Here is a 24,257-nt window from a genome sequence, read left to right as displayed (position 1 = left end):
GCTCTGCTCACCTCTTCCATGGGACTGTCTGCCAGTTTCTTGTAGGTCCAGGAGACTCGGGCTTGCAGGGACTTGGGAATGCACTCCAGGAATGTGCTGCTGCCTTCCACTCCATAAAGCTTCCTCTGAGCCACTCGATGCTTATGGTAGTCTATGGAGAGCAGAGTCTCTTTCAGAGCAGTATGTTGTTTAATGAGCTAGACTTGTAGCCAAAATACTGATGACATATTTCCCAGAATGCACTCTGAATTATAAGCCAAAGCTCCCAAGTCTTCTACAAATTTATGTTACATGCAGGCTACAGCAAGTCCTTAGATTTTTAAGTGGGAAAAACAGGGGTATTAGCTGACATCCTTCATTACCAGTCTCAATGATTTGCTGACTGGGACAAGGAGGATCAACAGCACTTCTCCATGAACTGAAGCATGTTTCCCATCAAAATGTATTTAATGAATATATTGGACTCCATTGTATCGATTCATTTGATCCTACTGAAAATGACACAAATGCAGTATTGTGTTGGCGACAGTAATGGCCAAATGAAGATTCATGAAACATTTGCTGTATTTTATGACCCCACTAGATGATGGTAGATGGTTTAAAAAAGGCTTGTTTTCCTGTTTCCTGTTCCCCCCCCCAAAAAAAAACCAAAAGCACCATCAAGTGGGATCAAAAAATACTATGAATGGTTCATGAAGCTTCATTTGGTCTTCACTAGGCTGAGAGAGGACATGAAGGCCAAAGCACGGGCTTTGCAAAGATGTTGAGCTACCACACGTCATGGTTAAATGTCATACCCCTAGTGGTAGAAATAGTGATGGTGCAAAATGATACTTATGAACCATTTGATGTATTTTTTGACTCCACTAGATTGTGTTGTCTGTTCAAAAAAGGGCTCAAAGCATGTCCCAAAGCAAGCCAAGAGCGCCATCTAGTGAGGTAAAAAAATACAGCAAATGGTTCATGAAGCTTCATTTGCCCATCACTAGGTGGAGACCTCACCTCCAGAACACAGAGTGTTGGGATCCCCATTCCTCACATCCTGACGACGATATCGCCTGTGTGAGCAGACCACATTAAGTTCACAAAAACAAAAACAAATCATGAAGTTCAATGAATAAAATTGAAATAAAACTTAATAAGAAATTAAGTGGGTCAGAAGGTTGTACAGAAAACCAGGCAGCATACCGCTTTGTGTTGGGGAGGTAGCGGGTGCAGGAGGTACCATCCCAGGCACAGTATGGGTCCCGGGCCAAGCAGCACTCAGCACAGGCCTTGCCGTACATGCTGCAGCGATGCAGGGGCACCTGGGCCAGCCCCGTCTCTGAGCCCAAATAGAGCTGTTGCTGTTTGGCCAATCAGACAGAGCGTTAGAGATCTAACAGTGCTGTGAGAAAGAGGCAGGCGCTCTAGCAAGAAAACAGAGAATTACTAAGAAGTTCGGCACAACCCAGTCAATGTGTGGGGTCACAAAGCAGGCTTTGAGTTTCGCAGAAAGGAATTATTAGCACAACTGTAGAAGTGCCTTCTTAAAATTACTCAAGTGTCAATTTTCCTTGTTATGGAAGTTAATCCTTTTAATGTTCTCTGGAGTTAATGAAAATATAGGTATAGTTACCCGCTTTGAAGATATCTGCATGTTAATTATTGGTGCTGAATCCTGTAAGGAATAGGAAAACAGATCAGAACTGCGTAGACAAAAAGGCACAGGTAAGTGTTCACACGGACCCTGTCTCACCTTGAATACCTGCAGCTCCTCAAGTAGCAGCTCCTCCATGTTTTCCCAGTTCTCCTTGGGAACAGAGATCACCTTCAAGACTGTCCCCACATCTGCAGAGCACACCACACACAGCCCCTCCATGAGTTGCCCTCATTAAGGTGAAAACATGTGTTCTGTGAGTGCAGTTTATTTGCCCTGGGGGGGTTACCTGTGCCTATGAACATGACATCGTACTGGCCGTCGGCTGCAGTCACTCTATCCACAGCAATCTGGGTGAAGCTGTAGTCCATATTGGTGCGCAGGAAGACGGGCTTGCCCTTCAGTGGATACACTGGGTTGAACATGAGTGGGTGGTGCCGCGCGAATTGGATCACGACGTCCGGGAAACCCTTCGTGGACTCGAAACTGCCAAACGTCTTGCTGGGACACTGTAGGGCAGATGTACCAGGACATGGTTGCCAGACACCACGACAAAACAACTTTATACTGCTTTCAAACCCTAGGCCAAGAATTACTGCATTGCAAAGAAGTGAATGATCTTCATAATTTGACTCAAACTTTAACTATGTACTGTACTTTCACAGCTAAAAATTCACAAATGTTGTTGGTATTTTCGTGGTGAATGTCCTTACCATGCCAGGCCGTGGGTAGGGCACTTTTCCTTGGTAGGGTATCCACTGATAGTTGGGACCTTCTTTGTGGGCAAAGGGTCCCAGGAAAGCCCTTCGGATGTCATTCATGGTGTAGAGGCAAACCGCAGAGCCCTTGAAGACGCTACTGCAAAACGTTATGTAGCACAAGCATGTGATTTCAATGCATAGGGTGATATACATTTAGAATAGAGCCACCCAGGCACATCCAGGCACAGGTATATGTATATAGCACTTTAATGAAACACCTAGCAGGCCATACTAAACCAATGTGCTAGAAAACATAAACAGAGGTAATGCACACAAAGGCCTGCTCTCCTACTTATGTCGCTGCACTTCATCACATTCCTGTGACCTCTGACCTGGAAGTTGAGAAAACAGTGTAGACCAGTGGATTCTTCCTGTCCCTGGTCTGCAGTAGAAACACATCTCCTGAAGGGGAAACAGGTCACAGGTCATAGGTCAATGGCCAAAACAGGAAAACAAGCCAGCAGACTTCTCTTTTTGTTTACAAGGCTCTTGTTTATACCACAAAGTGTGGAAAAACCAGGGCCTTATGCTCAGTGGAGCCAACAAGCCCAAGATGGTTATGGTATGTCTCAGTCGTCACTGATTGGCTCTGGCTGTGACTTACGAAGTTCATCGAAGTAGGTATCGCTGCCGTCAGACCCTGGCACCGAGCAGACAAGTCTGGTCTTCAGGAATGTCGTCCACTTATTCACCAGACTGCGCTGGCCCCCCATGTCGTTCTACAGAAGAAGTCATACTATGGTCTACATCTGGTCCATGACACATTGTGTTTGTTTTTCTCTGTACCTACCGATGTAAAGCATATTATGATCAGCCCAGTGTGTATGCGGCCACTCACCCTACAGAGTTGGCCTATCCGGGAGTAAGTGGCCTTGCCCAAGCCCTGTGCCTCCACTGCCGTTTCCCGAAAGAAGAAGAAGATCTTATCATCATCTGGATTCTCACTCTCCGGCACCCAGAATGAAGAAATAAACTTTGGTTCTGGGACAAACAGACAACAAGAGGCAAAATGATTGGATCGGATATATTCCTGCAGATAACAATGTTAACATTATTCTTTCAAAGAACAGAAACTACAGGCCTATCTATAGAGTAGCAACAATCTAACAAGAGCCTAACTCTCAGAATTTACTATCTTCTACATTAGGGTATTTAGTCCTAACACTGAAGGCTCAAATGCTATTTACATTCTATTTTACAATTTTATTTACTTATTCTTTGGCAGAAACTTTTCAAAGCATTCATAAATCAGTGTAAATAAGTTGACTACCTAACAGAAAAACAACATCAATAATAAGAAAAAAAATACACAATCACCATTAAGCCAGCGGGAGTCATGCTGCTCAGTGCGGATGGATGGACGCCGGCCAAGACTCCGGAATATGGTGAAATCTCGGCCCATCAGGTCAGTAGCCACCCCTGAATACAGCTCTTCTCCTGGGAAGCGGGATGATGTTGATGAGTTTAATTGAAGACAGTGTAGTTACCACAAATGCCCACTAGGGGAAGCACTTGACTAAATTTCAATCTGACAGACCAGTCTTACCTATCATGACAGAGGCTGCAGCATGCCGGTGATCGTAGGGACTCTTGCCTTTCCCGTCCTCCATCAAGGATGGGTTTATCCTAAAGACAACTTCCTGGGATGACGAGGAAGCAAGAGGAAGAAAAGAGTTTATAGAAATGGTGTAAAAAAAGGATGGAGCATTTAGCCCAAAACACAACATGCTCAACACAGCTAAGCTGAGTGATTGAGTTTATCAATTATCTAAAAGCACAATGAAGTATTTCAGCAGGGACTGGCTGTACGAAGCTTTAGGCAACCTCTTCTATTGATGTACTTCTTTCATCTACTTATAATATATGTTTAAATGGGAGCATTCATGAAAACAAAACTTTTATTTTCAACTTTTTTAATACTCTGAGAAAAAGAAATTCTCTTAGTCTGTTGAATCAGTGCCGATATCTATAAAGTGCGTCAGAACACAGAGCTTATGTTTGTGACCATCTGTTCATTTTGCAAAACCACTCATCATTACAGAATTAAGGTGTAAACACAGGCCATGAGAAAGGGGACACCCTAGATGTTATACCAGTTCATTGCAGGGCACACAATCACACCCTATGGGTCATTTAAAGACACAAATTAGCCTAACTGCATGTTTCTGGGCTGTTAGTGGAAACCTGAATAAACACAGGGAGAACTCACAATATTGTGTAAGTGCACACGTAACAAGGACTTGCACAACGTTCATTTGACGCAGATAAGCTGACATTCATGTCTTCCAATTTTTTTTATGAAATGCTCTGAACCCAGTTAAAATATCACTAGCATCACCTACCATTAGAAAGATTTTGGAGTCTACTTTATTGATATAAACAAATCATTAGTATCACTACCAGAGCACTGGAGCACATCAACACTGATCAAGACAAGGAACACATGAGAAAATCAAGATCATCAAATAATAATTTTTCAAGACACTAATCTGGGACATCATTATACATCGAATATCATATCACAATATGAACGTAAATTTTTTGCCTATTATTGCTGCTTCTAGTGTGTGTGTTGTTCACTCTCACCAGAGTTCAATGAACGTCGTCCCTTTAGTGTGTTCATTGCCAATTCTGGATACAGTATGACCCACTAAGCCACTGTGCCAGTGTGTGAACCATGGAAGTCAAAGTCAGCCTTGGGTGGTCATAATTTGGGCTTCAAAAAGAAATACTTCAGGGAGAAATATTGTTAAGTGATTATGATGATCTATGTAGTTTTGTGCAAAAATGAAATCCCTTCAATTGAGACAGACTTTCTCCAAATCATCAGGCACATCGATTCTGTTCCTGACATCACAAAAATCAGATGACACGGATGACAAGTGGCTAGCAGGGTGGCAAAATTAGGTACAGCTTGAGGAGTGGAGCAGTCACTCACCTCCATCTTCTGCCCGACCTCCACGAAGGCGCAGGTGGGATGGAAGGCACCAGTGCCGCAGGCATAGAGGTGTGTACGATTGTAGTGATGTAGAAGCTTCACATAGTTCACACAGTCCACCTGCGAGGCACAAGCACAGCAGCACATGGGACTTATCATGAGTCAGTAGATATTTATGGAAATGTATACATCCCCACAGCAGGGGCAAATGGGTTTTTTTCTGGGGCACGGAGGGAGGGTTACAAGCAAAATCCCTGTGAAATACCATGGCAACACAAAACACTCCCAACTTTGTCAACACTGAGAACAAGATGCTTAACTTCCTCTGAAATTCCGACTTAAAGAATAACCAGTACTGCAGACACTCATGGGATATTTTTAGCAAGTGTTGTCCAGTATAGAGCACAGTATCTTCTGAAGAAGATAAAAGAGCATGATTTCACATACTGGTGCAAACAGTTTCTGACTCACCTGTACATATTCCACTCCTCAAACATGGGAGTGGGCACCACTGGCACAATGACATTTATGTTAAAGATTGATAGAAAGGGCATGACAAAAAGTCACACAAATGATGTAAGCAAGAGGAGCCATTGTCTAGACATAATGAACACAGAGTAAACATGCCCCTACTCTTTCTCCTCAAGATACCAACAGTACGAAGATGTTACAGAGGTGGGGCTCAGCTTCCACCAACTGTTACCAGCTCTTATACTGTAATTATAATGCTCTGCCAAACTCCTGCACTAAACCCCCACCCCACTGAAGAGGATAATTTGTTATAGCGTCTGGAATTACCAGAGAAACCAGCTACTACATGCTAGCATCTGTCTGAAGTGGATCGAGTTTCACTCTGCAAGGTATCTGTGGAGTGGGGAGTGTCAAGACCCCTGGACAGCGAGCTCAAAAAGGCTCACATGTACCCTTCGAATACATTGGCTTGTCTGTCTGTCTGTTTGTCCATCTGTCCAATTCCTGCTCCTGTCCATGGATAACGATCATTCAAAACGTGTGTCTGACTGCCCAGCTGTTCCTGTAGGCAGTAAATTAGTCCTTTGTGACAGGCTAAATTACGGCTCCCCTGGGTAGTCCCTGCAGGCCCCCTCGGAAGTCCCGCTGTTGTTTTTCCGGACCGCACCCTCTGTTGTCTCTTTTGGTGTCACCGGCCACTCCTGGCCACTGTAGGTTCCACCTCATTACCTCAGACACACAAAGCTTAACCTGAGAACAAAGGACCCCACGCAGCACGCCTCTTTGAAAGCTAATGGGAGGATTCATCTACATGCCAATTAAGCCATTGACAAACTGACCATGTTTGTTCGGGAGGGGGGGGCACCCGCTGCCCACCTCCCCTTGACCCTATGAAGGGTCTCTGTTGTGTTGGCATTCTGACTTTCATTTAGAGAAGGGGCATGGGAGGGTTAAACAGAATGAAGCTGCTGTCAGAATCAGACCCCTTTGAAGCATTAGCTTCAACAAAGGAGGTAAGCAGAAGGAGGAGACGACAAAAGGGCTCGTAAAGTGAGGCACTGCTCAAAGCCATGTGTCAAAGATCAGTCTTTTTCCCTGTGCCTTTTCAATGATTGTGCCTGTAACAATGCCAAGGGTCTTCCAAGGGGGTGAGATGGATGGGTGGATTTGTATTATGCCATTAATTTAATGCTCTCTGAAAGACCACATGCAGGCTGTGGTTCTGGGGATGTTGGCCTTATTCAGAGGTGAACCAGTGCTAACTGTACTGTGTCTCAACAGTACCTCCTTGCAGAAACATTTCTTTACTAGTTCAGACAGGGTCTGTCAACCCATTGGGCAATAGAGGTGGCCACCTACGGTGCTGTCTTCTGAGGGGTCGTCAGCTTAGCAAACCACCAGCACCAAAGCCACCCACCTGGTGTGAGGAGCATGTAGACCAAGACTAAGTGAAACTGGCTGGTGGGGTGGCAGTGAAGCTTGCCTACAGCTCCACTTGGGCTTCGACTGGTACTGAGTCCAGATATTTATTAATGAAGGCTTTGAAAAAAGTCAGAATTTCATCAGCCTTAAACCATAACTCAGTGAGTCCTACCTCAAGATAACTGCTTAAGCCATATCCCTCACAGTCTAATCAGCTAACAGTGTATCATCTTCTAATTCTAGTTAGCTCACAGAATAGCATTTCCATAATCTAAATGTGTCACATTGATAATAGTTCCTTCTGCATCGCATTGACTCGGGTTTGCATACATAGTACCTTCCCAGCAGTCCAAACACCTCATTATATTGCCCCTCACAGTAGATCCTAGGTCTTTAGTGCTGGCATTTGCGGGCTGCAGGTTTTCATTCCACTAAAGCATATAAACTCTGTATAGAGACACACACACACTCTGGATGTTCATCCTGCCTTTGTCACAGTATAAATTCCACTACAGTACCCTTAGGTCTCCACTCTCCCACACAAAGAAGCTTGGTTTTCATTTACGCTATTGATATAGTTATCCCTTGTAATTTACATGTGAATGTACTCTGTTCCCACACACTAAGGGCAGAATGATGTCTAAAGTCCAAGCCTCAGGATTTCCTATTCTTCCTTTATATGTTAAAAATAATGTATAATCATATAATAAGTGCATAAACAACAATAATAATCATCATTATCATGTTATTTGATCTTCTTTAGTCTTTTGTTTGAAAATACAGCTACTGCATCTAACAAATTTCCCTGTCCAATTTTGTAAGACATAAAATTAACTTATTGGGAAATAAAGCCTGACTTGTTGGATTGAGTGTGACTGTAAGGCGTGGTGGGACACAGACATTATGGGTTGTATCGCCTGTTTCACTGCAACACACCACAGCACAATGCAATTTATAGGTGGCCCAGCCCTTTGGCACGCCAATGAATGCAGCAATTATGGTCAAGAGATGGGTCATTTCACTCTGTAGAGGAAGGGGCTTCTGCTTCTGTGTGTGTGTGTGTGTGTGTGTGTGTGTATGAAGGGGGTGTTAAAGGAAACATTTTGAAGAGGCTCCTGGACCTCACAGTCAGCTGGCCAAGGCTGTGGCCCATTCTGTATGGACAAGGCCATACAGGATGTGTGTACATTAGTTTTCTGCACAGAAATAAAGAGGTATAAACATGTGCAGATGGATATAGGGGTATAATTGTAATAAGAAATTTTGGAGACACTTCTGCAGGACTTACAGAGGAGTTTTTGTCATATAAACATGAACTGTAAGGTTCTACCTGTTGTGGGAGGGCACTGTTATGCCCTGGTGTGTGTCAAGGCTGTATATCACTGACCAGGGATGTGGGGGGGGCAGCTAGGTCAGGAGGGGGCCCTGTCTGTGTGCCGGCGGGGGGGGGGAGGGTGGACACGCAGCACTGGGCAGCTCTGTGCCACCTATCAAACCCAAAATCGAACCCTGGACAGGAAGGCCCTGGCAGCATGATACCACACAGCCAAAGCACGACACATCCCACAACACATCCCATGACACATCCCACCGGACCAGCTCTCCAAGGCCTCGCTGGCACAGCGCACTCAGGGGACCTGTCACTCTGTACACAAGAGGCTCCGGCAGGAATTAGACATGCCCAGTCTTTTCAGAGCACGCTATAAAATAACCTGATCAGGTTACCACAAGAGGGAGGCTTTTGTCGCTGTACAGCGGGGGGGACCAAGCTGTCACCTCCTCCAGAGACCATCTGAGACTCTTGGAGGTCAGCTTAGTCACGGTGCCGGTGGTGCCACCTAGGCTGTGAGACTTCCAGTGGAATTTTTTCGCTCTGGTTGGGGCTCTGAGTCTTTAGGAGAACATCTGCGCCATGCGACCCCTGGTCAGCCTCTAATGAGCCTTAATGTCCATGTGGGAGCAGCTAATTGATTCTGATATAAGAGCACACTAGGCTCTCTGACTGACTACTGCTGTCCACTGGGGCCGTGTCCCACAAGAGGTGACTAAAAGCCTGTATCGGGTTCCAGAGCTGCTGGATCTTATGACTAGAGGTGAGGCAGTGGGAACACGGTCATTGGCAGCAGCATTCATCTTTGGCAGCAGATTCAGACAACGATTTGCCATTGAAACTGCCACTCTATGCTCTTCTTGGCTTTATAACGTAGAAAGGCCAAACAAACCACAGCAGAGGCCCAGGAAACTGAAAGTGATAATGTTTCAATTGTGTCTGTATATGTGAAAACAAACAGATCGTAACTTACAAACTGACAGTTATGATCTCATGCTGGGATACAGTCTCATACGAAGAGGGGCAGCTCAAAAAACAACAGTTCCTTTCTGTTACTGCAGCTGGCTTGGAGTAACATCCTGCGGAGGAGTCCCAGCCCTCAAAACCTCTGAAACCTTTCAGTCCAGATGTACGATACTGTGTGAGCCCCACCATGCCTACATACATATGATACAGATTCTCAGGTGAAACAGGAAGCAGAGCTTCATGATGAATGGAGGCCGTTGTGTGCCTTCCCCAGCTGTACAGCCTGGTTGATGAGGAACTGGTGTGTGTGTGTGTGTGTGTGTGCGTCGTCTCTCAGACCGTTCCCCCTATCCCTGATTCCAGTCCGCCCCCTGGACATACATGGTTGCACACAGAGAGTTAAAACCCACCAGTCACTCAGCTACCTGGGAGGGGCCGTATCCTCAAAATCAAAGGCACTCAACTCTGAGTGGGTGGTCTTTTTGGCCCTGGAAACCGTCAGTATGGTGCAAGGCAGGACAACAGCTAGGGACGTGGGGAACTCAGCTCTAGTCCTGGCTGTGCCCAGATGCACTCGAACAAGAGGGGAGGGAAAGACCTGCTGATATGAATCAGGAGTAGGTTGTGTACATCCAGGAGGGTTAGCCTACAGCTACTCATTTTGGCTGCTTTCAGACAGTGACAGGCAGGTGCTCAATAAAAGAACAGGGAGCTGCATGGTCAAGCACGTCGGCACAAAGTCTGGGTCCTAAATCTGCAGGTAGGTACTCACGTTAATATCCTTCCCTGCCCAGTTGCACTCCTCTCTCCAGTCCACCGGGGCTGGCCAGTAGATCTGCAAGGAGGTGAAAAGAAGCTGAAAGATCTGCAGGAAGTGCAGGGCAGAGGAATGACATGGGCCTTGACCTCACAGGATCAGACTTGCCAAGCTGTAGGGACATATTGTCCGACATACTGCTGAGGAGCAGAGGAATCTTCACGTGCCACAGTAAACCCATAAAACTTTCAGAGGCAACACTACCTCTAATAAAAACAATATAAATGACTGGGAACAAGCCACCAATCACATTTCATGCCTGTTATAAATCAAAACCAATTGAACTAAAACCAACACTCCAACGACCTACTGCCAAAAAAATAATTTGTCACAGTGACTCACCAGGAAGAATAAGAAGGAATGCAGGAAAGAAAATATATATTTAAAAAAATCTAACCTGGCTGCCATATGAAGGGGAAGGATACCATAATAATTTTCAAAATTTGAATATATTAACTAATTGATGCAGGAAAATACATAAACAATCAACATTTAAAGAACTGACGAATAGTACAAGACTTTACTTATTCATTATTCTGGATATTACTATGAACAGGTTGCCATTTTAAGGGTTTTGGAGATTTATTTTGGCAGTTAATAATTTGTATCAAGTTGTGGGTCAAGTATTTTTAAACAGCTGCTGATCCACTCATACTCACCCACATGCATTTACATGTGGGTTTTATTATCTTGTAAACAGTCTGTATGGTTTGCAAACTACCCATCACTGTTGATGTAGCTAATTCAGATATAATGTAATTACACAGATTTGTCATAAGTTTTCTTCCATGAGAGTCTGAAGGGACCTGGTAACCCCGCACTAAGGTATCTACATGGGAGCTGGTAACCCCGCTCTAAGGTATCTACATGGGAGCTGGTAACCCCGCTCTAAGGTATCTACATGGGAGCTGGTAACCCCGCTCAAAGGTATCTACAAGGGACCTGGTAACCCCACACTAAGGTATCTACATGGGAGCTGGTAACCCCGCTCTAAGGTATCTACATGGGAGCTGGTAACCCCGCTCTAAGGTATCTACATGGGAGCTGGTAACCCCGCACTAAGGTATCTACATGGGAGCTGGTAACCCCACACTAAGGTATCTACATGGGAGCTGGTAACCCCGCTCTAAGGTATCTACATGGGAGCTGGTAACCCCGCTCTAAGGTATCTACATGGGAGCTGGTAACCCCGCACTAAGGTATCTACATGGGAGCTGGTAACCCCGCTCTAAGGTATCTACATGGGAGCTGGTAACCCCACACTAAGGTATCTACATGGGAGCTGGTAACCCCGCTCTAAGGTATCTACATGGGAGCTGGTAACCCCGCTCTAAGGTATCTACCTGGGAGCTGGTAACCCGGCACTAAGGTATCTACATGGGAGCTGGTAACCCCGCACTAAGGTATCTACATGGGAGCTGGTAACCCCGCACTAAGGTATCTACATGGGAGCTGGTAACCCCACGCTAAGGTATCTACATGGGAGCTGGTAACCCCGCGCTAAGGTATCTACATGGGAGCTGGTAACCCGCACTAAGGTATCTACATGGGAGCAGGTAACCCCGCGCTAAGGTATCTACATGGGAGCTGGTAACCCCGCACTAAGGTATCTACATGGGAGCTGGTAACCCCGCACTAAGGTATCTACATGGGAGCTGGTAACCCCGCACTAAGGTATCTACATGGGAGCTTGTAACCCCGCTCTAAGGTATCTACATGGGAGCTGGTAACCCCACGCTAAGGTATCTACATGGGAGCTGGTAACCCCGCGCTAAGGTATCTACATGGGAGCTGGTAACCCCGCGCTAAGGTATCTACATGGGAGCTGGTAACCCGCACTAAGGTATCTACATGGGAGCAGGTAACCCCGCGCTAAGGTATCTACATGGGAGCTGGTAACCCCGCGCTAAGGTACCTACATGGGAGCTGGTAACCCCGCGCTAAGGTATCTACATGGGAGCTGGTAACCCCGCGCTAAGGTATCTACATGGGAGCTGGTAACCCCGCGCTAAGGTATCTACATGGGAGCTGGTAACCCCGCGCTAAGGTATCTACATGGGAGCTGGTAACCCCGCGCTAAGGTATCTACATGGGAGCTGGTAACCCCGCGCTAAGGTATCTACATGGGAGCTGGTAACCCCGCGCTAAGGTACCTACATGGGACCTGGTAACCCCGCACTAAGGTATCTACATGGGACCTGGTAACCCCGCACTAAGGTATCTACATGGGAGCTGGTAACCCCGCGCTAAGGTATCTACATGGGAGCTGGTAACCCGCACTAAGGTACCTACATGGGACCTGGTAACCCCGCACTAAGGTATCTACATGGGACCTGGTAACCCGCACTAAGGTATCTACATGGGAGCTTGTAACCCCGCGCTAAGGTATCTACATGGGAGCTGGTAACCCGCACTAAGGTATCTACATGGGAGCTGGTAACCCGCACTAAGGTATCTACATGGGAGCTGGTAACCCCGCGCTAAGGTATCTACATGGGAGCTGGTAACCCGCACTAAGGTATCTACATGGGAGCTGGTAACCCGCACTAAGGTATCTACATGGGAGCTGGTAACCCCGCGCTAAGGTATCTACATGGGAGCTGGTAACCCGCACTAAGGTATCTACATGGGAGCTGGTAACCCGCACTAAGGTATCTACATGGGAGCTGGTAACCCCGCGCTAAGGTATCTACATGGGAGCTGGTAACCCCGCGCTAAGGTATCTACATGGGAGCTGGTAACCCCGCGCTAAGGTATCTACATGGGAGCTGGTAACCCCGCGCTAAGGTATCTACATGGGAGCTGGTAACCCCGCGCTAAGGTACCTACATGGGACCTGGTAACCCCGCACTAAGGTATCTACATAAGAACATAAGAACATAAGAAATATACAAACGAGAGGAGGCCATTCGGCCCATCGAGCTCACTTGGGGAGAACTTAACTAATAGCTCAGAGTTGTTAAAATCTTATCTAGCTCTGATTTAAAGGAACCCAAGGATTCAGCTTGCACTACGTTATCAGGAAGACTATTCCATACTCTGACTACACGCTGTGTAAAGAAGTGCTTCCTTAAATCCAGTTTGAAATGTTCTCCCGCTAATTTCCACCTATGGCCACGAGTTCTTGTATTTGAACTAATGCTGAAGTAACTATTCGGTTGAACAGCATCCAAACCTGTTAGAATCTTATAGACCTGGATCATGTCCCCCCTCAGTCTCCTTTGCTTGAGGCTGAACAGATTTAGCTCAAATAACCTTTCCTCGTATGACATTCCTCTAAGACCAGGAATCATTCTTATGGCCCTACGCTGCACCTTTTCTAAGGCCGCTATGTCCTTTTTAAGATATGGTGACCAAACCTGTACACAATATTCTAGGTGAAGTCTCACCAAGGAATTGTATAATCTTAGCATTACCTCCCTTGACTTAAACTCCACACACCTGGAGATATACCCCAACATCCTATTGGCCTTTTTTATTGCTTCCCCGCACTGGCGAGAATGAGACATGGAAGCATCAACATACACACCAAGGTCTTTCTCATAATCAGCTACCTTTATTTCAGTAGGTCCCATAAAATACCTGTACTTTATATTTCTGCTCCCTACATGGAGTACCTTACATTTGTCTATGTTAAATTTCATCTGCCAGGTGTCAGCCCAGTCACTAATTAAATTAAGATCCCGCTGTAGCTGCTGAGCCGCTAGTTCAGTATCTGCTACACCACCCACCTTGGTGTCATCTGCAAATTTCACCAGTTTACTGTATATATTGGTGTCTATATCATTTATGTAAATAAGGAACAAAAGTGGTCCTAAAATTGAACCCTGCGGTACCCCACTATGAACGCAGGCCCACTGTGACATCGAGCCTCTTATAACTACTCGCTGCTTCCTATCCGTTAACCAGTTATCAATCCAAGTCGCTACAGTTCCTAAAATACCTGTCGCTTTGAGTTTAAGTGAGAGCCTCTTGTGGGGAACAACATCAAAAGCCTTTTGGAAATCTAAATAGATGACATCATAGGCCTTCTTATCATCAACTTCCTGAGTAGCTTCCTCAAAAAACTCCAACAGATTTGTTAAACAGGATCTACCTCTCCTAAATCCATGCTGGCTATCCCTCAAAATGTTATTTGAGTCCAGGTAATCTACCATTTTCTCTTTGATTATAGCCTCCATAACTTTACCAGTTATACAAGTTAACCTCTGGTACCTGGTAACCCGCGCTAAGGTACCTACATGGGACCTGGTAACCCCGCACTAAGATATCTACATGGGACCTGGTAACCCGCACTAAGGTATCTACTGTACATGGGAGCTGGTAACCCCGCTCTAAGGTATCTACATGGGAGCTTGTAACCCCGCTCTAAGGTATCTACATGGGAGCTGGTAACCCGCGCTAAGGTATCTACATGGGAGCTGGTAACCCCGCGCTAAGGTATCTACATGGCCACTCTCACCACACCTTGCTCACCCAGAACAGGCCTTAATAAACATTCAACCCATTCTGCTTCACCCCCCAAACCCTAAGGCAGCCGACTCTCCCAGAAAGGAATGTCAGTCAACGCTGTTAATCTTCTGCTGTTAGCAGTGTACCAGTACGGTGGGGGGTGTTAGAGGGGATTGGGGCCAAAGAAAGGGGCCATTCATATTTGTATATAAACATGCCTCTGATCTTCTCCTGTCCACCTCACTGTTTCGAGAATGCAAGCAAATGTGTGGTAAATTCATGGATGCTCAATGGTACAATTCCGGTTTAACCTTAAATTAGTGCCTAGTTAAAAACCTTTTCTTTGTGCAATCTAACATCTAAGCTTGATTTGTTATTATCCTCTGATAAGACTATCTGGTTAATTCCTAACATAACAGTTGATTTCGGACGGAAAATGAGTGAACAGTAAGAAGTTAAACTGCATAACCTGACTTAGCTATATCACCATGAGCAATAGGTGAAGAATAAAATGCATTATTGCAAAAATAATTATTAACTTAAGATCCTATATCAGGCTGACATCAGAAAAACATACATATTTGGCAAGTAGACTTGCAAATCATAAAGGCTAAAAGATAAAGGCTAAAAGTAAACATAAATGTAAATGATATGAATCATGTTGCATACATCCTTGTCACACTTACGCAGCAAAATGCAAATAAAAGTTCCAGTGTGACTCAGCCAATGGGAAGAACAGGCTGCACCTTGACAAATAGCCAGCGTGACGCGGGGGCTCAGGATCGCAGCAACAGGTTGCAAAAAAGGTCATTGGCCACTGAAACCCCTCCCCCCATCTCTCATTTCCCAAAACATGCTCAACAAACCAGTTCTTTGCTCAGCCCATAAACATTAAAGCAGAAAATTTACAACAGAACAGTGAAACTGCATTTTACAATTTCAAAACACAACCCATTTTGCTGTGATTTGAGGTGCATTCTTGTATAGCCTTAGTACATCTTGCTCTAGCTGATGTGGGAATATATTTCACACATTTCGAGAGGACATGAGGGTCAGATACCTGAAGAGCTGCCAAAAACAGGTCCCACCCCACAATACACGTCTACAACAAGGGACTGTCATCTGTAAGTCACCAGTCTCCCAGCAAACAAATCAGATTTCACAGTCTTCGTGAAAAAGTGACAGAAGGTGACTTAGAAGATAATAATGGACAGTGGGGTCCCAGAATCTGAGATCACATTGAAAACTGGAATTTCTTTCATTTAACCGAGGAAATAAATTAAGTTTTGGCATGGACTAAGACATACCAGCATTTCACAGCAGGCCACTGGAAAAAAAGTCCTATGTACTGATGAGACCAAATTTGAGATTTAGGGCAGCAATGACCTCAGTCTCATCGAATATTTATGGGAGGCACTTGAAGACAGATAAAGTCAAGCATTCAGTAACATCACAAGATGTGCTTTGGAACATCAGGCTTCTGGAGTCATTACCAGCTCCCTGTCATCCTGTCATTAAAGCAAAAGCGGCTGTATGAAATACTAAGAATTTCTGAAATTCATGTAAATTTTTTCAACAATTCCACTACTCCAATTGTTATGCTGATCATATAATTTGTAAAGTACAATTTCATATTTAATTTGAAAAGAATAGTACAAAGGTCGTCTCAGACCGCACTGTATGTGCAGATTGTACTAATTCCATCATTACGTATATATATTATAATTAAGCTGCATTATATAGACAACACCAAATCTCCACTAAAACAAGCATGGCAAGCATGGGTAATATGCTTTATTACAGCTTCCTGCCTGCTGCAGCATGGAAACAATGCTAATCGCATTCAAGATGAATGGTGCATTTTACAGCATGCCGTAGGTGTGAGCTATACCATACCCACTATGAAGGAAATGTGCAGAAGCCCAGTACATGGGGGGAGCGGACAGGTGTATGTTTCTGTGTGTGTGTGTGTGTGTGTGTCTGTTGGGGGGGGGGGGTAACGGGCCGACTTACCTTTTGCTCCTGCTTGCCGATGTTGTCCAAGCTAAGGGAGAGGAGGAAGTTCTTGCCGCCCACGAAGAGCCGGCCACGCTCCTCGTCCAGCAGCAGGCTGCTGTAGCAGCAGGAGCGCTCCAGCTCATAGCGCCGCACACCGTGGAAGGTCAGCAGGTCTGCGGGGGCACCGAGCCACGTTAGGGCACACCATGGGACACGCACATGCACACACTGCCCTGACATCATTGCCTGGGAAAGTATCCGAGTGCTTCGCTCGCTAAAATAAATCACAATCTCTATTTACTGCACTCAGTAGCAATTCTTTATGCTTCCATTAATATGAATTTACAGTCTTGGCTATTTATATAACGGTATATTTCACTGCAATTCAGGCTAAGTACCATAATATACTACTGCACCTTCAAATTTCTCTCATACAATCCATAAACCGCAGTTCATACAGCATACTGGGACTGAAGTGACAGAGAAGGTCAATGGGGGCACTGTGTTCATTACTAAGCCTTATCACTGCTAGACAAATCACAAAGGGTCTCAGAACAGGCCGCCACGTCCAAGGATCCCAAAACTCTCCCAACGCTGAGAAAAGCCGCAGCTGCTTTGCAGATTCAGCCTCCTCAATGCGCAGGAGGACGGGACGCGCGGTTACGTCAGAGCCGGAGGGACACTGGGGGAGATTCCCTGTGATGTCAGCCCCGCTGTAGGGAGGACAGAATGTAATAACATGGCCAGTGGCGTCCCGCTGAGCTCTTTTCTTTAAAGTCAAAGTTTTTGTCTCCATGTTGTTAGTGCTGTGCGCCTCAGTCACATGAATAATCGACCCCTTCATGGTCGCTTGACAACCAGCGCGTAGCGGCCGACAGGACTGGGGGGCACAAAGGAACTGGCCAATCCTATCGCAGTAAGAGAAAGAAAGTATGATTTTCAATGCAGCTCTGTGCTCTTCCGCTCATATCCTCCCCACTGGGGTATTACTGCTGCCCTGCACAGTTGCCCTGGATACAGGGGAATCCTGGGGCCTTCCAGGGCAACAGATGTTCTAATCAGAGGGCACTGAGAAGGGGCGGGGTTGGGGGGGTGGAACTGGGGATGGTTGAGTTATATGTGTTTAGGTTCGGGGTCCAGGGTTAGTCTAAAAACACAAGCAAAAGCCAAACAATGGGTAATGTAAGTGAGTCAAACCGTAATTAAAAACTAAAGCAGTAACGTGGGCAGGCATGCTGATGACAATCTGAATTGTGTGCCTAAGTCTCAGGTGCAATTCTTACTTAAAGAGAAATCCAAATGTGGCTTATTTGATGAATAATTGATTTTTATAAATAATTGATTATAAAAGTGATTTCTGCATAGCATTAACATTGTAATATACAGTACTTCCAATTTACGTTAATATGACACGGGAAAACCACGTATACTGTAAATTGGTTTGTCATGGGTTTAAAATTAAGGATTCAAAAAGAAAAAATTAATAGCAAAGTTTGAAGAATGATTGCTCCAAAATTATGGATGAAAGCAGACTGCAGGAAGCTGGTTGTTGCAGAAATGGACCTCTGATTTCTGAGTAGGTACCAGATCATCCCTGAGGTGGGTTCCAATCCGTTAAAAACTCTTTAAATAAATATTTAGCTGAAAAAAATGTTTAAATGTCAAGATTCTTTGGATAAAATCAACAGGACACTGAGTCTATGCTAAGCAGCACAGTGTAAGGGCAGGGCTACACCCTGGATGGGATCAGAGCCAATCACAGGGCATGAACATGCACACACTCACACACTACAGGAAAAATAGATACCAATTAACCCAACTGCATATCTTGGGACTGTGGGAGAAAAATTCCGTGCAACAGGAATAACATGCGAACTCCACACAGTGAAAGAGGGACTATATCCTCCTGAGACCCAAGGAAAAAAGTGTCCTTCAGTTTTAGGTTAATTGTGATTTTCTATGTCTTTGGAGGAAATAAGACATCTTTTTTCAAATTTATTTTTGTTTTTAATTTCACAGTGTACAACAGGAATAAATATGTTTCCTTACATCAGTGAAAAGATAGATGCAAAAACAAAATGTCCACTACAATGGACATAAATGAATGGGTGGGATCTCAGGAGGATACACTACTACTGAGCCACCATGCCGTTCTACTGCAAACATATGTTATATAATTAGAATTACATTATACATGTATGTGCAAAAATGTATCGTTTTAGGCAGTCAAAGAAACAACGTTTAAATATTCTTCATGCTGGTGTAAAACTATGATGTCTGTCAATATGTGTTTATTTTAGTTTATTTTAGATCTAATTTATTTTTGTTTTTAATTTCACAGCATATCCTCTTTAGTGTACAACAGGAATAAATATGTTTCCTTACATCAGTGAAAAGATAGATGCAAAAACAAAATGACCACTACAATGGACATAAATGAATGGGTGGGGTCTCAGGAGGATACACTACTACTGAGCCACCATGCCATTCTACTGCAAACATATGTTATATAATTAGAATTACATTATACATGTATGTGCAAAAATGTATCGTTTTAGGCAGTCAAAGAAACAACGTTTAAATGATCTTCATGCTGGTGTAAAACTATGATGTCTGTCAATATGTGTTCGCTTAGCCATTTCGAAAGCTAACCTAAAGCCACCTCAGTGTTTCCAGCAACCATCCGATACACCAATGTATTTCTGACATGACCACTACTACCCTACCTTGTTTGGCTAATTAATACCTCATTGAGTTATTTAACAAATTAATTTAATTAACTAAATGAGCTGGTGGTGAAATTTAACATATAAATGGAATGGCTACGGTGCCCCTGAGGAGAGGTTTGGGAAATGAAGCAGTGTTCATCTAGCCAACAAAATATCAGCAACATTTTGGAGAAAAGAAGAAATTCCTGTTAGTTTTTCTGTTACTTTTAATTTGCATATGTTCTAATGTTAAATTGTGTTTTCTGTACTGAGCAAATATACACTTACTACCCAGATAAATAGCTTGAAACATTTCCATTGACTGCCTAAGAGTTTTGCACAGTACTAAGTGTACTATAAGTATTAATGTATAGCATAAACCATCCAATCCTGTTCACAGTTGCTAGCTATTGACAAAAATGTGTACAAAGTCAACATTGACCCAATTCATATAAATAACATGGTTTTGAATATAGGGTAATAAAATCTTCACTTAGAATATTGTTAGGGGTTAAAAATCTGGCTGTGATTAGCAAAGAAAAATATTTCATTTAATATTTTTCCTCCTTTGGGTTTTTCTTCGGTGTAAGTTCTGCTTTCTCAAACAAAGCACTAGTCTGTTACTTTTTCTACTGAGAAGGCAGACAAGAAGAACAAGACGTGATTCAGGCTCACTCTTGGTGTCGAAGTTTTTCACAAAGTAAAGCTGGTCTGAGTAAAATAGAACAAGTTACTGCTGGAAATGCTTGGGTCTGCAGCCCAACCAATCAGCACTTTGCATTATTACCGCTGAAGGATGGAACAATCAGCTTAATTAGTGTCATATGTTATTCATCTAATTAATATATATAATGACAGTTGAGCACACATATATGGAGCCTGACAGATTAGTTAGTATGGATGAGGGAGATGCTTACCTTTATACGAAAGCTTCATGCGGGGGGAGGAGGGAGAGGAAAGGCTTGAGGAAGAGGACCTGCCAGTCTTAGGAAGTTCTTTGGATGAAGCCTGAGCAGCCAGGACGATGATGACGAGTAGGGAGGTGGACATCAAGGTCACGGCTGACTTCATCGCTGTCATGTTGGATGCTGTCATGTGGTCGTCAAGGAGGAGTCTGACTAGCTCTGTTAGTGTTTGTGTCCCTCAGCGCTGGGTCTCCCCGGCTCTCGGCGGCTGTGTCTTTCAGCTCTGGAAGGGAGGGGGAATCTTCACCAGTGGGGTGGGGACCTAAAAATAAACAAGAGCGGCACTTCACTGGCAGCATAGAAGAGCAGAGCACAGGCCCGAGCCGCACAGGCGGGCCACACCATCTTAAAAGGCAGGTGGCCGCGATGCCCGTATGCCATGCGCTAATGCCTTCCTCCATAGCAGAGCATCCAGACGTGTAAAAGCAGCATGTCAGAGTCACCTCGGCATCTTCGGCCCTGATAAGGGCTCCCACATATGTGAGCCAACCCTTCCTTAATTCGCCCTTTCATTACGTCTTTTTTAATGGCCAGGCCACTATGTTAGTGATACGGCACATTCTTAGGAGGTGGGCAGGAAGATCACGGATATTCAGGATTAGCGCTGCACACCTCACCATGTCATTGATGCAGATACCTCAGCTTCCAATACTTCGGGGACAATGCACTCATTGAGAGGGACACAGAGGCTGGATGCCTGGCACACCCACCACCATTAAATCTCTCTCCCTCTTTCTCTCTCTCCTTCTTTTCTCTCAGTTGATTCTCGATGCTGATAAACCCAAGCAGGATGAGAGCACAGGAGGACTCAGGGTTAGGCACCATGATTGTGATCTTCAGGTCAGGGAACGAGGCCCTACCACTAAACTTAGCTGGTTTCTCTGCTCCTGGGCTGTATTTACAGGAGGACACTTTGACCTCAGCAGCATTAACATAATGCTAAGGCTTGAGCTCAATCAGCACCTTGTTCAGTACGGTCCCAGTTTCAGCTTCAGCTAAGACCAAATCATAAATAAACAGATCTACACCTTCTGTGGTCAAGAGTATGAGCTGATGGACACAGAGACAGATAGGGAGAGGGACTTGCTCTGCGGACGTTAACATTCCAGCTTGACGGGCTCTCCCAGGATACCTTGTGTCACGTAAACTCTTTCACCAGTGTCCCGTGTGGGTCGACACGGACCATGCGGGCCACAGTGAATAAGGAAAGAGAAGGGATTGTCCTCACTGATGACATCCTACATCATCAGAGCTGCTCTGTGCTACCCAAACCTCTAAAAACAGCGCTTCCCTATTAGATCTTGTTATCATGATTGGTTTTAGCTCTGTCCTAAACCAAAGTGACAGCGGGAAGGCGTGAGGCCTGAATTCGTGGCATCATGGGTCAGCAAAACTTCAGCTGTACCCAGATTGGCTAGCTAATGGCAGTTTGTCTCCACTGAAACAGCCCACCGCAGTTTCGAAGTACACCGGTCCTGTTCCAATCCCACAGTACATTGCAGCTGGAATGTTTGCCAGGAGTGTGATAGATTCAGCGTCCTTGGCATCTGAGGAAGGAGGCGAGGCTTCTCAGGAGAAGAAGGAGGGAGGAAATGCGCAGATTTTCCCTGTGTCAGTAAGACGGGGGATGGACTGGCAACTGCTGCATGGCGGCTGTGATGTCCACCGGGGACTTTCATCCTGGAGCCAGCCTTGGTGAAATATTCAGCTGCCCCTCCCATCAGCAATCACCAAGATACCACATGAATCACACTGCCCAGCCTCAGGGCGGAGGACAATTAGCGATGGAAACAGCCGAGGAGTCAGTAAAAATATGTGGAATTACATGAGCGCTGAAGGGAGCAGCGACGTGCTCATATTTTCGACCGGTGATTGGCAGAAGGTCCTGCCATGGATTTTTCCCACCCCTGGAGGGCCACGATCACTGGAAGGCAGCATTCTTCCTCATGACTAACCTCTTGGACCGCAGCTACATCATCCCGGCACGTCAAGCACGAGTTCTGCGGCAAATGTCATATCATACACCGCTTACGTGCAGTGCAGGTAATGAGCTGTGCAACAGAAGAGGCACGAGTGTCAGTGCCTGGCAAGTTGTAGGACAAAGGCACACGGCCTACAGCACATGCACACATGCAGTTGTGCTAACGCGACGGCACATCACATACGAGGCTCAGTGAGCTGGTGTGGTAGCGGGCCCAGGCACTGCGCATAGATTATCATACAATAGGAAGAGTCCAGTCTTCCACTCCACCCTGAAGACGAGTAGAAGCACATCTGCCACCGTGCTTTTCCCTGATTACTTCTGCTTAAATATCTCAATACATCAAGGGTTTAACTGGTGTCAACAACACTGATAATTAGACTTGTTTGTAAAAGAAAAAACAACTTTAAAACTTTGAATTCTGTCATGAGCTGGGAAAAAAAAGCTATACCACAATTTGTGTAACTGAATCTATAAAATAAGATAATTAGGGACAATTAAAAAAATATTTCAGCTTCTGTCCATAAGCTGAAATCAAAATCAGACTTTCATTCATTCACAAAATAACAGACCAATCAAGTTGAAAGTCTAGGACCAAACAGATTTTTTTTTTTTTTGCATAAAAAGCACTTATTGTAAACAGATTAATTTAAACAATACATGGAATGCTTCCTCAATAGATTGATTTAATGTGGAAAGGAACAGCAATACTGGCAGTACAAAAACAGCATTTCCTTTGGGGCAAACTCTTAAAGAAATCTAATCAAATGCATTTAAATAACAATAAACTTGCAGAATTTCAAGACTGGTGAACAGAAGCTGTGTTAATAAAAGAAACACATCACAGAGGATGATGATGCTGACACATAAGGCTGCTATACATAAGAAAAAAAAGATTGTTCTGAGAATGAGGGTTACTCTGGCCTTAGCCCAATAGACAAAGCCTCCTGTGATGGAGAGAATAAAAGAGGAGAGGAGGCATTTTCAAAGAGAGCACTCTTATATGAAGTGGTTTACAAAACCAAAGTGAGCCATGGGCTGTTAGCAATTAGTGGCTTTTGGTCTTTTCTTGAATCATTGATGAACTGAACACATAGAAACAGTGAATCAGAGTATGAGTGCAGAGCCCCAGTGTGGGGGCAGGCTGGGCACCCGAGGGGGCTTACCTCAGTCTGCGCAGGGAGCACAGAGCAGCGGACAGGAGTGGCACCGCCATGCGGAGTCAGGCCAGCCGCTCCCCTCCGACGCGGTACAAGCAAACACACACACACACACACACACAAGCCGAGCAGAGTAAGAGCAGGTCCGGTCTGCAGCCAAAAAAAAACAGAAAAAGAGGTCCAATTCCAGCTGGTGCACACCTGACCGTGAGGAAGAAAAAAAAGAAAAGAAAGTACAGGTAGAAGTGGGGAGTATCCACAAGTCAGTTTGCTGGAAGTTGAAGGCTCTCCGGAGGGCTTATATAAGTCCCGGGTCAGCTGCCTGCACTTAGCATTACTTGGGGAAACGGCTCCCCAACAAGTGGCATGAAGCTGGTGCAGCGTGTGTGTCAGCGAATGAAATGAGCCTGCAGTAATAGCTTCAATTCAGGATCACAGGGTGAGCGAGGGAGGGAGGGAGGGAAGGAGGGAGCGAGGGAGGGCAATGTCCCCTCCCTGGGCAGGATACTTAATCCCTCCCTCTGCGGGGGGAGCAGAGCTTGGGGGAGGTGCTGGGATTTTGCAGGTTTGAATGGGACGGCTGATCAGCAGATTGGCAGCTCTTGGTGATGGGGGGGCTGAAAATGGGAATGTGAGAGAGAAAAGCAGA

General features: G+C 45.0%; 1 protein-coding gene across 2 annotated transcripts in view; it reads right to left on the bottom strand.

Moving 5' to 3' along the window:
* Window positions 1-24,257, bottom strand: part of sema3b (sema domain, immunoglobulin domain (Ig), short basic domain, secreted, (semaphorin) 3B) — a 41,842-nt gene that overhangs the window by 3,517 nt on the left and 14,068 nt on the right. The window contains exons 1-17 of one of the 2 annotated variants that reach the window (XM_023821027.2): window positions 23,615-24,029; window positions 20,420-20,729; window positions 16,810-16,967; window positions 10,300-10,362; window positions 5,339-5,458; window positions 3,947-4,040; window positions 3,718-3,837; window positions 3,239-3,381; window positions 3,005-3,119; window positions 2,733-2,802; window positions 2,353-2,497; window positions 1,929-2,148; window positions 1,739-1,830; window positions 1,619-1,660; window positions 1,189-1,346; window positions 1,003-1,058; window positions 12-151 (exon numbers count right to left, since the gene is read on the bottom strand). In XM_023821027.2, the coding sequence (XP_023676795.2) occupies window positions 12-151; window positions 1,003-1,058; window positions 1,189-1,346; window positions 1,619-1,660; window positions 1,739-1,830; window positions 1,929-2,148; window positions 2,353-2,497; window positions 2,733-2,802; window positions 3,005-3,119; window positions 3,239-3,381; window positions 3,718-3,837; window positions 3,947-4,040; window positions 5,339-5,458; window positions 10,300-10,362; window positions 16,810-16,967; window positions 20,420-20,597 (1,914 nt within the window). In that variant the 5' untranslated portion in view covers window positions 20,598-20,729; window positions 23,615-24,029. Of the gene's footprint in view, window positions 1-11; window positions 152-1,002; window positions 1,059-1,188; window positions 1,347-1,618; window positions 1,661-1,738; window positions 1,831-1,928; window positions 2,149-2,352; window positions 2,498-2,732; window positions 2,803-3,004; window positions 3,120-3,238; window positions 3,382-3,717; window positions 3,838-3,946; window positions 4,041-5,338; window positions 5,459-10,299; window positions 10,363-16,809; window positions 16,968-20,419; window positions 20,730-23,614; window positions 24,030-24,257 lie in introns of those variants that run through there. The other variant, XM_023821028.2, reaches the window with a different exon arrangement.

This window comes from Paramormyrops kingsleyae, chromosome 6, assembly GCF_048594095.1.
Source record: "Paramormyrops kingsleyae isolate MSU_618 chromosome 6, PKINGS_0.4, whole genome shotgun sequence".
NCBI lineage: Eukaryota > Metazoa > Chordata > Actinopteri > Osteoglossiformes > Mormyridae > Paramormyrops > Paramormyrops kingsleyae.
Note: the sequence above shows the minus strand (reverse complement) of the source record. Positions and strands in the feature narration are given on the sequence as shown.